Source organism: Typopeltis vanoorti, chromosome 1, assembly GCF_054136105.1.
Source record: "Typopeltis vanoorti isolate ZY-2024b chromosome 1, IOZ_Tvanoo_1.0, whole genome shotgun sequence".
Classification (NCBI taxonomy): domain Eukaryota; kingdom Metazoa; phylum Arthropoda; class Arachnida; order Uropygi; family Thelyphonidae; genus Typopeltis; species Typopeltis vanoorti.
In genome coordinates, this window is record NC_143549.1 from 190297664 (window position 1) to 190311840 (window position 14177).

At 36.5% G+C, this 14177-nt stretch overlaps 1 protein-coding gene across 2 annotated transcripts in view; it reads right to left on the reverse strand.

Annotated features, from left to right (window-relative positions):
* Window positions 1-14177, reverse strand: part of LOC150110720 (uncharacterized) — a 302788-nt gene that overhangs the window by 183719 nt on the left and 104892 nt on the right. The window contains exon 1 of one of the 2 annotated variants that reach the window (XM_090395941.1): window positions 10974-11003. The exons of the other annotated variant lie outside the window; for it this stretch is intronic. Coding sequence (XP_090252067.1) covers window positions 10974-10989 — 16 coding nt within the window. The 5' untranslated portion in view covers window positions 10990-11003. Of the gene's footprint in view, window positions 1-10973; window positions 11004-14177 lie in introns of those variants that run through there. 2 annotated transcript variants of the gene reach the window in all.

Below are 14177 nucleotides of genomic sequence, written 5' to 3' on the forward strand. Positions count from 1 at the left end.
CCATGACCTTGTGGAAAAGTTCTCTTTGCTCATCGCTTACTGAGTTGCCAAAAATTCCATGGCAATCGAGGGAGTTCACCTTTAACGACACATTACAACCGCGGATTTACAACACTTCAACATCGCATTCAAAATATTAACATAATATTCATACATGACGTTACCGAGGAAGTTTAAACAAACTGACTTAAAGGGCAACTCGGCTAGTTCCCCCCCCCTCCACACACACACACACACAATACTTAGTTTTTGGTGTCCTTCATAATTGTTTGTATTTCAGCTTTATTTATTTAGTTTCACCTATGCAGAACTTTATTTCTGAAATGAATATATGTTTCGCTTTGTTTGTTTGTTTTTTTACATTTATTCAAGTTACTGAAAGGGTTTTATACAATGGAAGTGGAAGAAATTATTCGCTGTATGACAGACGAGGATAGAACAAAAGTCTTCATTGGAAGTTGATAAACTTTAGCTAGAAAGAACGTGAGATTTTTTGCTACGAGGGTGGTGAATGAGTGGAAGGGGTTGCCTGCGGTTGTTGTTAGTTCTTCTTCAGTGAATCAGTTTGAGGAGAGCTATGATAGGAACTGCGTGAATACTGGTTAGCTTCCCCCTCCCATGGTGAAATTCTGATGGGACTGTGGATGGGATGATAAGCAGCGGTTAAATTCTAAACGAATAAGCTTCGGAGCCATCTTCAGGAACTACACTCAAACTGTCATTACAAACTCGTTTTGTATTATCACTGTCATCCGAGCTATTTTTCCCGTTTAAAGAAGGTACCAATGTGCTTATCCACTGTTCAATTAGTAGGCCTACGTAAATAAACACAAAAATATTACGCGATTTTCTTTGTGCATCTCACAATCACGAGCTCTGATAAACAACTGCTAATCTGCTGTTCCATTGTTGGTTACAGATTGTTGCTGACTGTGTTGCCATCCAGAAGAGACAAAATATCGCTACGAGTCTATCAAAATTCCGCTACACTAAGCTGCAATAATGTTTGCTTGTCAATCGCTGCAAGATAACGCAGTCGTTCGTAACCAGACGACTGTTCTTGTTGACTTTATACACGCATTCAAAACGGTAAACAATTGTTGGATAATAACACAACAACGGAGGCCTAATTACCGTGAAGGGAGAAAAGTCACAAAACAGAAAAATGTTCCAGGTTCGGGCCTAGTGCATAAAAAAAGTTCCGTGGCCGAGTCCCGGTGGAATTTAACCACTGATGATAAGTACATTGCGAATTATGCTGTGGGCCTCCCGCGATGAGGCGTTTGAGTCCCTTAATAATGACGATAATAATCAATCCCATTTTAATGTGAATTTATGTCAAAATGCATAAAATCCGTAAATTTGCAAAAGATAGCAAGTGTGGGTTAATGTAATGGAAACGGTTCATCATGATAACTGGATGCGTGAGAGAGAGAGAGAGAGATTCAAGTGGCGATGAACATTTCTGTGGACTTTTCAAATGAAACTGAGTTTCCTCCAAAGTGACTGGATTTTACCTTCCGAAAACCCAGCTTTGTGCTTTCCAAAACGAAATGGAAAGCATATAAAAGAGAATATACGCACTGAACAGATAGCTTACACTTTCCTATCCCTTAATTCAAAGTTTCTTAAGGGTTTTTTTTTTTTTTTTTTTTTTTTTTTTTTTTTTTTTTTTTTTGAGAACATCGATGCGTTGACTTTCATGAACATGCTTTTTGGAAATGAGAACCCTGTTTTTTATTTGAAAGAAATAGAGTCGAGAAATGCGTGTTAAAAAATTTATATGGCCCATATTTGTAAGTTGCATTTCGGTCGGTCCATTTTATTTTAACTTTTCAGTTCTTTCTTACAGCGATAATAACACATTACTGAAAAGTGATGCGCTGAAACCCACCCATGTCTTTGCTGGAGAAGACTTGGCGCAGTTAACGCAGTATTTTTTTAAATTTTTTTTATGCGACTCCCACCCAAGAAAGTTTGTAAAGTAATAGAGTATATTAGCATCGTGGTCCTTATGTATTTTGCTTTTTTTAATTTCATTATTTTTCACATAACCTGTAAACACTAATTTCGAAACAAATAGAATATTTCGAGCCTCCAATAAGTAGGGTCACGATCTTCCTCCAGGCAATGAAATTCATATCCCACCTAAAATGAATCAGAAATACCCATGCCCGGAGCAGGATTCAAACCCACAACCTATGGATTAGAGAGCGGAGATGCTCTCTAATCCAACCACACAGGCCAAGAAGGTATAAATGATGATGAATTTCGGATTTCATTTGCATACGTTTGACTCATACTGATTTGTTTTGTTAACTTCATTCAACTGGCTAAACTTTCTAAAATAAGAATCGTTTTGTAATAAAGAAAAGAATAAGAAGATTCAGTTATCGAGTTTAAACGCTGTGCTAATTTAATATTAAAAAAAGCAGCGAAAAGAAAATTAGTTTGTTTTGGTAGCATTTCATAATTTTCATTGTTAACACTCCTGTTGCTGACATTTCTCGAAAATTACAAGAAGATTCCCATCTAATGCGAACTGATTTTCTCACCGTTAAGACTTCTACCGGGGTGTTGATATTGCTGTAAAAATAAATCTAAACCAACTAAATGAAAAATGTCCTCGCGAGTGATGATTCAACCGATATTGAAGGTATATCGCAACATATGAATTCTTCAAAGATAACGCTTTGGATTGAAAAATAAAATAAAATAAACACATTCATAATAATGTCTTACGCAAGATGGACTCCCTACTATAAGGGGAAAGCATAAATCTTAGTAAATGAATAAACATCATCATTTACACGGATAAATACCTCAAGGTCTTTGTTACAGATTTCAAGTGGAAGAAGCTGACAATGATCTTTCGGGTGTTGTTCAACTTTTTCATTTTCTAATTGCGAAACCACGGAGTAAGCGCTTTGAAAAGTGTGGGAACTGCTTGAAGAAACAAAAACATTCATAAACATTTCCTGAGAAGGTTTCGTATCTGACTTGAAAGATTAGTTTCCTTTACTGTACACGTTAACTGTTAAACACATCAGATATGAAAATAGAAAGAAAAAAAAAAGATTGCTTAATAATAGATTAATGTAACGCAGTTTCTGCATTTAGAAATAAACTGTGGTAAATTTTCATTAGTGAAATTTCATTAGTGTGTGTGTGTGTGTGTGTGTGTGTGTGTGTGTGTGTCTCAGAGAGAGAGAGAGAGAGAGAGAGAGAGAGAGGGTGTTATGAACAATTTTAAAAATAAGAGAGCAAAAATGAATCAGACCTATTTGGAACATTACTTGAGTAATAAACCTTGTCGTGGGGGGGGGGGATCTTGCTGTTGAGTGAAGTGAAATTTATGCATTCATTCATAATTAGCATGAATAAAATATTTCTTATTAGTATTTTAAGTGAGATTGAAACCATTTTATAAATATAATATTTAGTACATTTTAATTATTGAAATTGTTTTTAATTAATAGAATGTGTTTATTATATCAAGATCTTTAAGTGAATTTCGAAAATGTGTAGTGGTGGTAGTTCCCTTAAAACTTTCACTTCTGACGTCGCCATGTAGCATCGTAGAGATCTGTAGTTGTCAGAGTCTGCATAGTGCTTGCTTCTCGTGAAAAGGAAACTGTAGGCAGTTCCAACTTTAGTTACTGTTTTTTTTCCTACTGCAGTTCCTAATGTTTTTAAAACATATTAATTCAGCATTGATTAGTAAAAAAAATAATAAAAATAAAATAAAATAATAATGAAATGCAGTTGGGTGTCACCGTCTAGCTATTTCAGGGTAATTCAATTTGTGGCTCACGTACTACCGCTGATAGCGTAGAAGCTGGTGCAAAGTGGTGTAGCCAATATTTGTGTGCGAGTTTCCTCTCAACCTAGTGGTTGGTGGGGCAGATATTGTTCTACTAGGCCAGGGAATTATATTATCGAGCAAGATGAGTTTCCGTTGCCTTCCTTGTCCAGTAGTATTTTATGTCTGTAGATATTATGTGTTCACGGGTTTGCCTGTTTTCAGGCACGAAAAACCCACGTTTCTGGAAGGAATCCCTACCCCCCCACCCCCTTCGTATGAAATCAGCTAACTCACATCCAGTTGAAAAGATCTGCAAAAGGTTCTTCGCGTCATACACGGGATTCGAACCCAGGTCTTTCACCAAAGGGCTACATCGAAACTAACTGAGCGAAGGAGGCTCAGCAAGCAAATGCAAAATATGTACTCCAATTGATATTTTATTTCAATTTTTAAAGCAAGCGCTCACCCTTTGCATTTGACGTTATGCAATAGTGTATTAGCGATAAGAATATTGAGAATTTTAAATTAGCTTAGGATACAATCACGAATCTACAGAAAGTGACTTTTTTTTAGTTATCTTACAGATACATTGCATAATCACCGAGCATGTTTTCTTGCAAAAGTGAACGAAACCTCTCAACCGCATTTAACTTCTCACCTCTAAAAAAATATTATTGGAAGAGTAAACAAACCGACGCAGCTAAATATTTTCTTCTTCTTTTTTTCATGACGATCTCTGAACGCCACGAAAGATTGTAAAACCTAACTAATTTAATTCCTAACTAATTAAATCCTAAGTAATTTAATTCCTTTCAAAAATTAAACTATGGTGTCTTAGAAAGCGATGTGATTAAAATAGCTTTGCTTATCCCAAACAATATTGCTGCTTTTGATTAGATTTAGTATCGTTTACGTCTTGTAAAAGATTTGTTTCAATTCTCGCTGGTTTCATAACTCATCTGCACATTCTAAAATGTTTCTTGTCGGCTTCATCTAATGAAAGCAAACCTGCTGGAATCAAGTCAAGAGATCAAGGATACAGGACTGCATGAGGAGGGGGGGGAAAAAAGCGTTGTGGCATCTGGAATTTGTAAGTCAAGGTTATGCTTCCACCCTTTCCTATATGGCAAATAGGTTATAAGTAAATGTTTATCGTAAGAAATAAATATTATCGCAAAAAGCTCCGCTAATATACGCAGTCGGCTGAGGTTTACTGAAAAGATTTGCTTGCATTTTCGCTTCAATGTCTTACTTTGTTTCGTTTATAACTCTTTATTATGCAAATTGATGTTTTCTTTTTCGTGAAGATGACGTTTTAACTTAATTCGCTTTAATAAACTGAATAAGAACAGTTGAAATTAGTTGAATTAGAATTAAATAACAGAAAAGGTTAATTGCAATCGGCGATATTTAATAGAATAGCCATTTTGTCTTTTTAACCGAAGGCGGTTAGAGGATCTCGTGGCGGGTGTTTCGTCCAAAGAATAGGCGAGCGAGACAAACCCACTCGCAGTTCAGCTCTTCACATTTATGCAAAGTTCCCCTTTTATGGGTTTCTTTTTAATTTATGTTTAGAAGAGTAACTTGTTGTGAAATGTCACTATTCCTAACACAGATCGTATAGCCAAGGAGCACGTGCCGTTTTATATAAACAGATTTAAATCTTTTCATTATTATTTTTTTTTTTTTTTACGAATTTTACAGGAGAGTAAAATAGCAATTCGCCTGTTATTTCGTTGTAAAGAACCAAATATATTTGTATTCATAAAGCAAACAAAAAATGGCATTTATTCTCTGACGGGAAATGAAATCAACTAATTTTTGTCAATTAGTTAATTTCAATTCCCGTTAGAGAATAAATGGCAATTTTTTTTTTTTTTTGGGGGGGGGTATTTTCAATCTATTTCACATAAATGGTTCACAAACAATAAAAAAAAAGAGTAAAAACACCTACACATCTTAAATAAACACGTATTAATGTGGGTATTTAGCTGCTCTACAACACCCCCTAAACCCTAAAATCTCAGAAAGTTATATTATAGAAGAAAAGGAATAAAAAGACGCCAGTGTGTGTGCGCGTACTCATGAATAAATTTTAGGGTGTGTCTCATGGCTCCTCTCCGAAAAAAAAAAATTATTACCTTATGTTATTTTTTTCTTTTAAATTTAAACCCAGTATTATCCGGAAATCAAACTTCGTGATCAGATGAATTGAGCTTCCGTAATATTTTTTGAAACGGTTCTAATCTGGCAAAGAAAGCTTCGCAGCCATTTCTGGTCAAAAGGCATCGCATTAAAAACGCGGTAACAACAAGTCTGCGTTGGCAACAACTATGCGCGTAGAACGTGGAGTTGGTGAACTGGCTACCCGCACGAGACTCTGAGGTCGTTACCCCTTTATCGCCGCCGTGGTGACCTACTTGGCGAAATGCCAAGATCCCGGCAACGAAAGCGCTCGATCTAACCAGTTTCACTAGCAGCGCAGTCACCCGACATCGCTGGTACGATCACAGAGCCCCCAGCTACTCTATAACCCAGTAAAGCGACTGGTTTAGTAGGATCCAAGAGCCACCTAGTGGTCACGTGAGTCCCGCGTGAAACGCTTGCAGATAAGACTAGTTTTCACACCATCGCGTTGTTTATGTAGATGCAAAACATTCCTGAGGGGTGGGCAATTAAAAGTGCTTTCGATACGTACGAAAGGAAGCTCTGAGACTCGTTCGTTGGAGTCAAACGATGGGCGAATTCTGCAACCGTTTTCCCAAAATAATTATAATCGCTATTAATCCACAGAACGACTGCATCCAGGGCTGTTGCCAACTCCTTTCATATTTAAAAGGTTTTTTTAATGATAATTCTTAACACGAATAATATTTAAATATCAAACTTTGAAATGATCTCATCGCGGTACTGTAAATTCCCCCAAACTGGATTTACACCGATTTGTTTAAAGCTATCGAATACAATTAGCTTTACAATTTTTAAAACATTTTTTTTGATATTTCACTAGAACTTCGAACTAATGCATCGTTTGTAGTGAGACTGATCAACTGTTGCTAGTAAGCAGTTCTGCCTGACTTGAGTTATCGTTGATTATTAAATAAAATAATGAAAACAATAAAAATAAAGATATAATTACATCTTGAGATTATTATTTGGTTTATGTTCAGTAATGTTGTAGACAATAGGAATAAAATACGAAGATGATCGTGATAATAAAAATAAAAAAAACTGCCCAGATAGAAGAAATAATATAACCGCTATAGACATTCAAACAACTTCTCCCCCAAAAATTTCTCCCTAGATAATATACCAATACCTACACGATTACAACACTAATTCAAAATGCTTTTTCTTTCTCGTCTGAAGGTGCTGCCTTCATTTATTTTTTATCAAAACGATTCGACATTCAAAATGGGGAAAATTTTGGACTTTCCACTCTGGTGAAAGCAAATGTTATGATGATAACAACTCTATTGCCATTTGAAGGAGATGCATCAACGACGCATCTTTTATGACCTTCACGGAAGTTCATGGCTTTGTTGGCGAGCAGTTTGAAGTATAAAGCGCTTGTATTTTAATTGGGCAGAATGGGATGATTATACGTTGAGAGATTATTGCTTGGGTGGGAGTGTGAAACTGCGCATGCTCTGAAGTCAGAAATTTTCATTATTAAAAAATATGAAATTCGGTGTTTTTAGTGCCCATTTAAAGACGTCGTCGAGTATCTTAATTTAGCTTCCTCTTTTCCGGTAAGTCGATTTTCGTCTAAATTAGAGATGTAAATGATCAGATTCACTCCATGTTCGAATAATTGAACTCCGAATAGGTTGACACAGAAATGGTGGTTTCTATGGCAATTTCGAGTAAAGAAAGCGTCTTTAGTCGGCTGAGATCCCCAGAAGGTCAAACGTTTCATCCTCTTCTTTTTGATATCGAGGAGAAGTTTCTTAATTATAAGGGCATGAACGCAAAACAGAGTAAAATTAAGATATGCTACGAATCGACACGACGAAGAAAGAAACCGATAAAGAAACAAACCAAAGTAGCGTCGATGACATTCCGAAATAACTACGCATTTCAGGTTACAAAAGGCATCAAGTTACACGCAGTTGTTTATACCATCGTTATTTACAAAGTTAATTTGAGTTGCGTTCTATTCCACGTTACGAAAAGTTCTCTTAAAAAGCACTACACACACACGCACACAATCATACGTAAGAAAAATTATACTTAATGTAAATAACTTGACACATTTAAATAACTTTGTGCATTTAAATAGTTTTCGAATAACTTCCAATCGCGTCACTTTTTTTTTCGTTATTTACCGTCTCACCTGCTGATGCACCCCACTCTCTGTCTTGGTAGTAATCGAAGAGCAGCCCCTCCCTAGAAAAACGTACGTTTTTCACATATTCCGAGTTAGAAGTGATTACGTTCATTTCGTATTTTTTTTGTTTTATGAAGGGTACAAATTTACAATTATTTAAGAAGCGCGTCAGTACCCTTTAGGGTATTTACGATACCCCCGTTTATTCACAGTTGAAAAACAAATCGTCCGAATTGATTTATTTTTAAATTCCTTTTTAAACAAATAATGCGCGCAGAAATAAAAGTTTCCAAATAGGGTGGAACCCGGACTCAGGCCGTGGAAGATTTGTATCCACGGAAAACTCCTCTTGTAAGCGTGGTGTATCCGATTTGCAGCCGACGGCAAACGATGCGTCGTTGGCCATCGGCTGCAAATTCCTGGATTCGGTCCTGTCTGGGGAACCTTCGTGAGGACTTTTTAGCTGAATTGGTCTCACATGGGAAAGGATTTTCTGGTGGAAATTGGATTTTCCCGCACAGAATCTCTTCCCAATTGCTTCCATTCCCAACTATGCGATGTCTTTTAGCCTTTTTTTTTTTTAAATCTAGGAATCGTTAAAAAAGTAAACTTTCTAACGCAATCCGTACTGAGCTAACTGGATCGCTGATTTAGAATTTCTAACTTAAGCTAAATTTGAACTAAAATAAATCGTCGCGTCCTCAATTTCGACATTGACTGTTTGGAGGACTTCTGCAATTCCAATTGTACGAGACGAATCGCTTGGGGAAATTGGTTTTTCATATTGCATTTTACACGTAGAATTCTGTTTTCCATCACGTGAGACCAAGTTTATTGGACCGGAATCAATTGGTTCTTTTTTTTTTTCCTTTCAGATCCGTGTTTATCACAGTCTTCGTTCTACCTATCAATATATCCGAAAAGAAGACCGAGGCGAAATTATTAAAACTTTCCAGCGTAAAATCAGTCATCGATGTAACTGAGGAATTACTTTGCTATTCATAAACGCGGCATTTAAATAACTTTTAGCCAGTTGAAGGCGCCATCGAATTCTTGTTACTTTGATTTTATTATTAATATCTCACGGGTATCGCGCTGAACTCCGCAGCTCAGTTGGAAAGAGCTTGGTTCAAATCCCGTGCAGAATGCGAAGTCCTTTCATCGGGGCTTTTCAATGGAAGATGAGTTAGCCGGTCTCATGCGGAGGTGAAAGGTTTCTCCCCCCCCCCCCTCCGGGAAACTCGGGTTTTTCATCCCTCAAACAAGGCAAACCACTACGACGAATGAATACATATAAATTAAAGACAGCGCAGCAAGATTATCTGCCCTCTCCTGATCAGGGTTGAAGGATCCCAAGTTCTTTGGTCTTGGCCGACCATCGAGCCTAACACGAAAAGGGAAGATGGGATGGGATTTGTATTAAAGACTGTTTGTAGATTAAAAACAATGTTATAGTCATTTATGTTGATCTGCTAAAATATATCTTCCGTTTATGAAATATGCCTAGAACTTTAGTCCAAATCCTCGAAAAACATTTTCTTTTACAGAATCTCATTGCTTTGAATATTCCTCAAATAAATTTCAAGGGCAGAAAAGAGACAAACGATTCTTTGCTAAATAAAATATTATGTACTAATAATAATCACTTACTGCGCACTGTCATGGTAATAATAGTTTATGTCTTTCTGTTAGAAACACAGATGTACATAGAACTAGCAATGCAGTCTTGAAAATTGCTAACTAAGTTGTTCAATCCTGGACCAAAATTTAATATGAAGGACTATATTAACCAGAAAACCCCTGCCAGGATTTCATCATACAGTGATTTATTTACAGGTATGCACGCTTCTCGTAGGATTTTGGACTGTTTTATCAGTCATTAGTTGCTAAACAAGTCTAAAATTTTAAATCATTGTCACCTAATTTCCTTTTGTTGCGAATTTCTAGTAGAACTAGTTTGAAAAATGACTGCTTTGACTACACTCCTGAGCGCAAGCAAGATTTACAAAACACGACTCCATTTTGTGCATATGAGATTGCACAGAGCGAGAGAGAGAAAGTACGACGATGTCTTTAGCTGGAAAGATCTGCATTCGAATTTCGTTTAGAGCGCGAAAAATCCGTGTAAGGACTTTTCAGCTGAGGCGAATTAGTCGATCTTGTAAGGAGATGGCACGTTTTCAATACCGAAAGTTTTTTTTTTTTTTCATACCTGCAAGCCCGCCAGAAGAATATACGCAGTTGACAGACTCTGTACGCTATGCGGATGGAATTAACCGTCCTGGAGATAAAAGGACGATAGAGCAATGAGAGAATATTATTTCAAGTAAATGCATTTTACTCAAGGAAGAGAAAACAAAGAACAGAAGTCCCTTCGACCTTTGCCGTAAAATTTGTGAGAATTCGATGTTATAAATTTCCACGTGTGTTAATTAGTATCATCATAAGGCCTAAGATAAGCAATGGAATGTTCTTGGAGTGTGTGGCGTCCATCCCTTTGATTCATTGACGTAGAAGCTACGCACGTGTTCTGTTTACCAGCATTTGGTTCCACCTAAACGTGATTCGGTTTGAATGACACGTGTTTCCTGTGAATTCGATTGAAAAATTCCGAAACCAATTGCAGGATCTCTTTATCGAGAAAAAGAATTTTTTAAAATATCTCGGAAGGAACGCAACAATATTTTTTAATATTTGTGCGGAGGTTATTCGAAATTCAACAGTGGACTACTCGATTTTGTTCTTTCTAATCTCGCGATTTGGAAACACTAAAATATTCCATCGACTGTTCGTGCGTGATCTAAGGAAAAACCTGGAATTCTATGATCAAGTACCTACCAAGGAGCTGAATCATTTAAAGTCAACGCATCGCATTAATCCATCTTCTTTCACTCGAAATATTCGCTTGAAGACAGTGCAAGTTCGTGCGATCGACTTTATCAGTACTTAGTAAAAACAAAATCACTCTTATTTTCGTATCACGCGCAACTGATTCCCACCCATTACACACGCACTAAAATAGTACGGCCCGTTACAACAGATAACGTTATATTTCATCACACTCCTACACTCCTTTCTCGATTTCTAAAGCTAAATGAGTTCATAGAGCGAAGGAAAGAAACAGCGCGTAAACGGTATCTCGAAACGAGTGGATTTGCGATAGTCCACGTGAACTTGGCGCGTGTTCTGCTGCTGATGCAATTCTATTATAAACAACTTTTGTTTAGAGCAGTTTGTATCAATCGTATCTCGCGATTTGTACATTTTCGTGACAGCGCTTCTGAATTCATTCAAACATACCTCGAAGAACAATCGTTCTTTCATCGTTGAACACTAACGAATTATTCGAAGCAACTGCGTGTGTTCTGTTTCTCTTTTGTGCCAGCAGATGACAGCACTGAGTTATAAGGAGCTGCAGTGACTTGGAAAATCAACTATCGACTGCTTCCGTCAATGAAATGCTCGTTTGCGTTGTCAAGAGAGTAATGTGCTGTTGGTAATAAGTAAATGTTAAAAATTTAAGCTGCACTTCTATCTGGGGATGATTTTCGACCTAAAATGGCAGCAAAAGTCGTGGCGATCGCTCTAGAACTGCAGTAACATGTTTCGTCCAATAAACAGACTTCCTGGAAAAGTTCGCTCATTCATAAGCGCCAATGAAAGTTGGGAACAATATTTACAACTTCGATTTTTGATTTTTATTATTAACATTACATGCTCTATTACAAGCTCTAGAACTTGCAGTTGCGTTGCTAGCATTCAAAGTTCATACGGAAATAAAGATCTGTTAGAATCGATACATTTTTTTTTTCTTGCTGTCTTATTCCTATGTTTCTTTCTGAATAAAAAAAAGTCTGAATGCATATTTGTGGCAAGCTCAGACAGAGAGAGAGAGGTTGTTGTTGTTCAAGATCACGCCAAAGTAATTAAGGTTATCTGATAATTGCGTCTGGTTAGTTTGTCTGTTCTGTGATGGCAAAACCCAAAGCTTGCAGGAGGTAAAAACGTGGTGGTAGACCCACGCCAATCGTCGCCCAGCGGGAGACCTCGGCCCTATAAGAAAGCCAAGCGTTATTTTTAAAAGTCGTTCGATAAACACAAGATTGCAAATATGATTAATTATTGTAATAGAAGTAGCCAAGTTGTTTACAGAAAATGCTGCATGATCAGCTTTTGTTGAGAGAAATCTTATCAAATACTTCAAATACTTTAATAATAATAATAATAATAATAATAATAATAATAATAAACCTATTATATTGGTCATGTGTGTCCATCCGTCCTCGAATGAATCCATCTTGCTGAAACTTAACATTCGCGACTTTGAGGGAAAATTTGAATACATTTTTATTATACTGATGACACTAACTACCCTGGTCAAGTGGCACATTTAGTGAACTTTTTTCCCTTTAATTAAGCAATTTTCTCTCCACAAACCGATTATCTGCCATGCGAAATTTACAAAGAATTGCATGCGCAATCTGAAAAATCGAGCTATCGAGTTTGGCCGACATTCTCCAAGCAGATTACTACGAAATTCGTGACTGCCATGAGCAATACCTCAAAGCTAAGAATATAAAAGAAAGAAAGAACTAAAATACTTATGAATGAGATGAACAACAGAATGAAAATAATAATAAAAAAAGTCGATAACTTATTTTATATAATCATTTGGATTCGTGAGAAATCTCCATTTTTTTTTTTTTTATCGCCAGTTTTTCCGCAAGGTTTTTCGGGAATAGCTGCAGACCGATCTCTTCACTTCACCCATGTCGACATTTTCCTAAAAAATAACTGCATGGAACAGGATTGAAAATAAATACTTTAATAACTGAATTATCATTCCTTGTAGTTCAGCAGACTGCGAGATTTTAATGCGATTCAACTTTCGTGTTTTATGGAGAAACTGAGTGGCAATCTCACTCACAATAGTTTATTCTCTTTTTTTCGGGATATTTGAATATAAAGTATTAAAAATTTATTTAAACTATTACTGTTAGACGCATAAAACTCGCGAAGGAAATTTTATATAAAGTAGTTAGTTCTAATCGAGTCAAGAGCGGATTGAACTTCAGTTAAATTCTTTTGCAGATCTTTTTCATGGAATGCTGGTTATTCAATAAAAATTTTCCTGTGCCGTAAATACCAGCGGTCCCAATAAAAAAAGAAAAGAAACATCTTATCTTGAGTTGAAAAATTATTCTAGAGGTTCGCATCCTATCCTGAACTGTGAAGACTCGACTCGACGTGGTTGGCAATCTCACCTCGTGATCTAATGAATTCGAAACAACGCAACCTAAAGCTTTCGAATTGAATACAATATTTTTTTTAATTTCGAAATAAAAATAGTGTCCGGATTCAAAATGTTACTATTTTCAGTAGAGTCACTTTAGAATAAAAACTGGAGCTGGAAGATCGGTTTGACAAGCCGTCAGCTTCGTTTCATAAATACCACAGTTTTAAAGTATGCTGATTTTCCTAAGAGTGGAAGACACGTGAGTGCTAATTTTATTAAGAGAGAAATGTAACTTTCTTTAAATCCAGTTTTTTGCTATTGTCTACAAATATGCTATCAGCTAGTAAACAACAATGTAACAAGATTTCCAAACTGACCTCAATAATTTTTTTTTAACGACTATACTGGTTTATGAGCCGTGTTTGCGATTATTCACATGTTTAGGAATTTAGGTTCTGCTTCGGATTTAATTTTACAGGTCTCTGTATAACTGGCCGTATACAGTCTCTCGAAACTGCAAGCATGGCTTGAAAACCAGGAGAATAATAATAAAAAAAAAACATTTCCGAAGATAGGATCAGCACACCCGAATGATAATTGATCAAGGTCAGTTTGAAACTCTCGTGCAATTAACGTGTTGATTTTGTTGCTACTAGTAGAGAGCATATTCTTAAAAAAAAAATAGTTTATTTAAAAAGAATCTCTCTCTCTCTCTCTCTCTCTCTCTCTCTCTCTCTCTCTCTCTCACACACACACACACAGAGAGAGAGGAGTACAGTGAAGACTAATACTCTGTTCTTCATTAC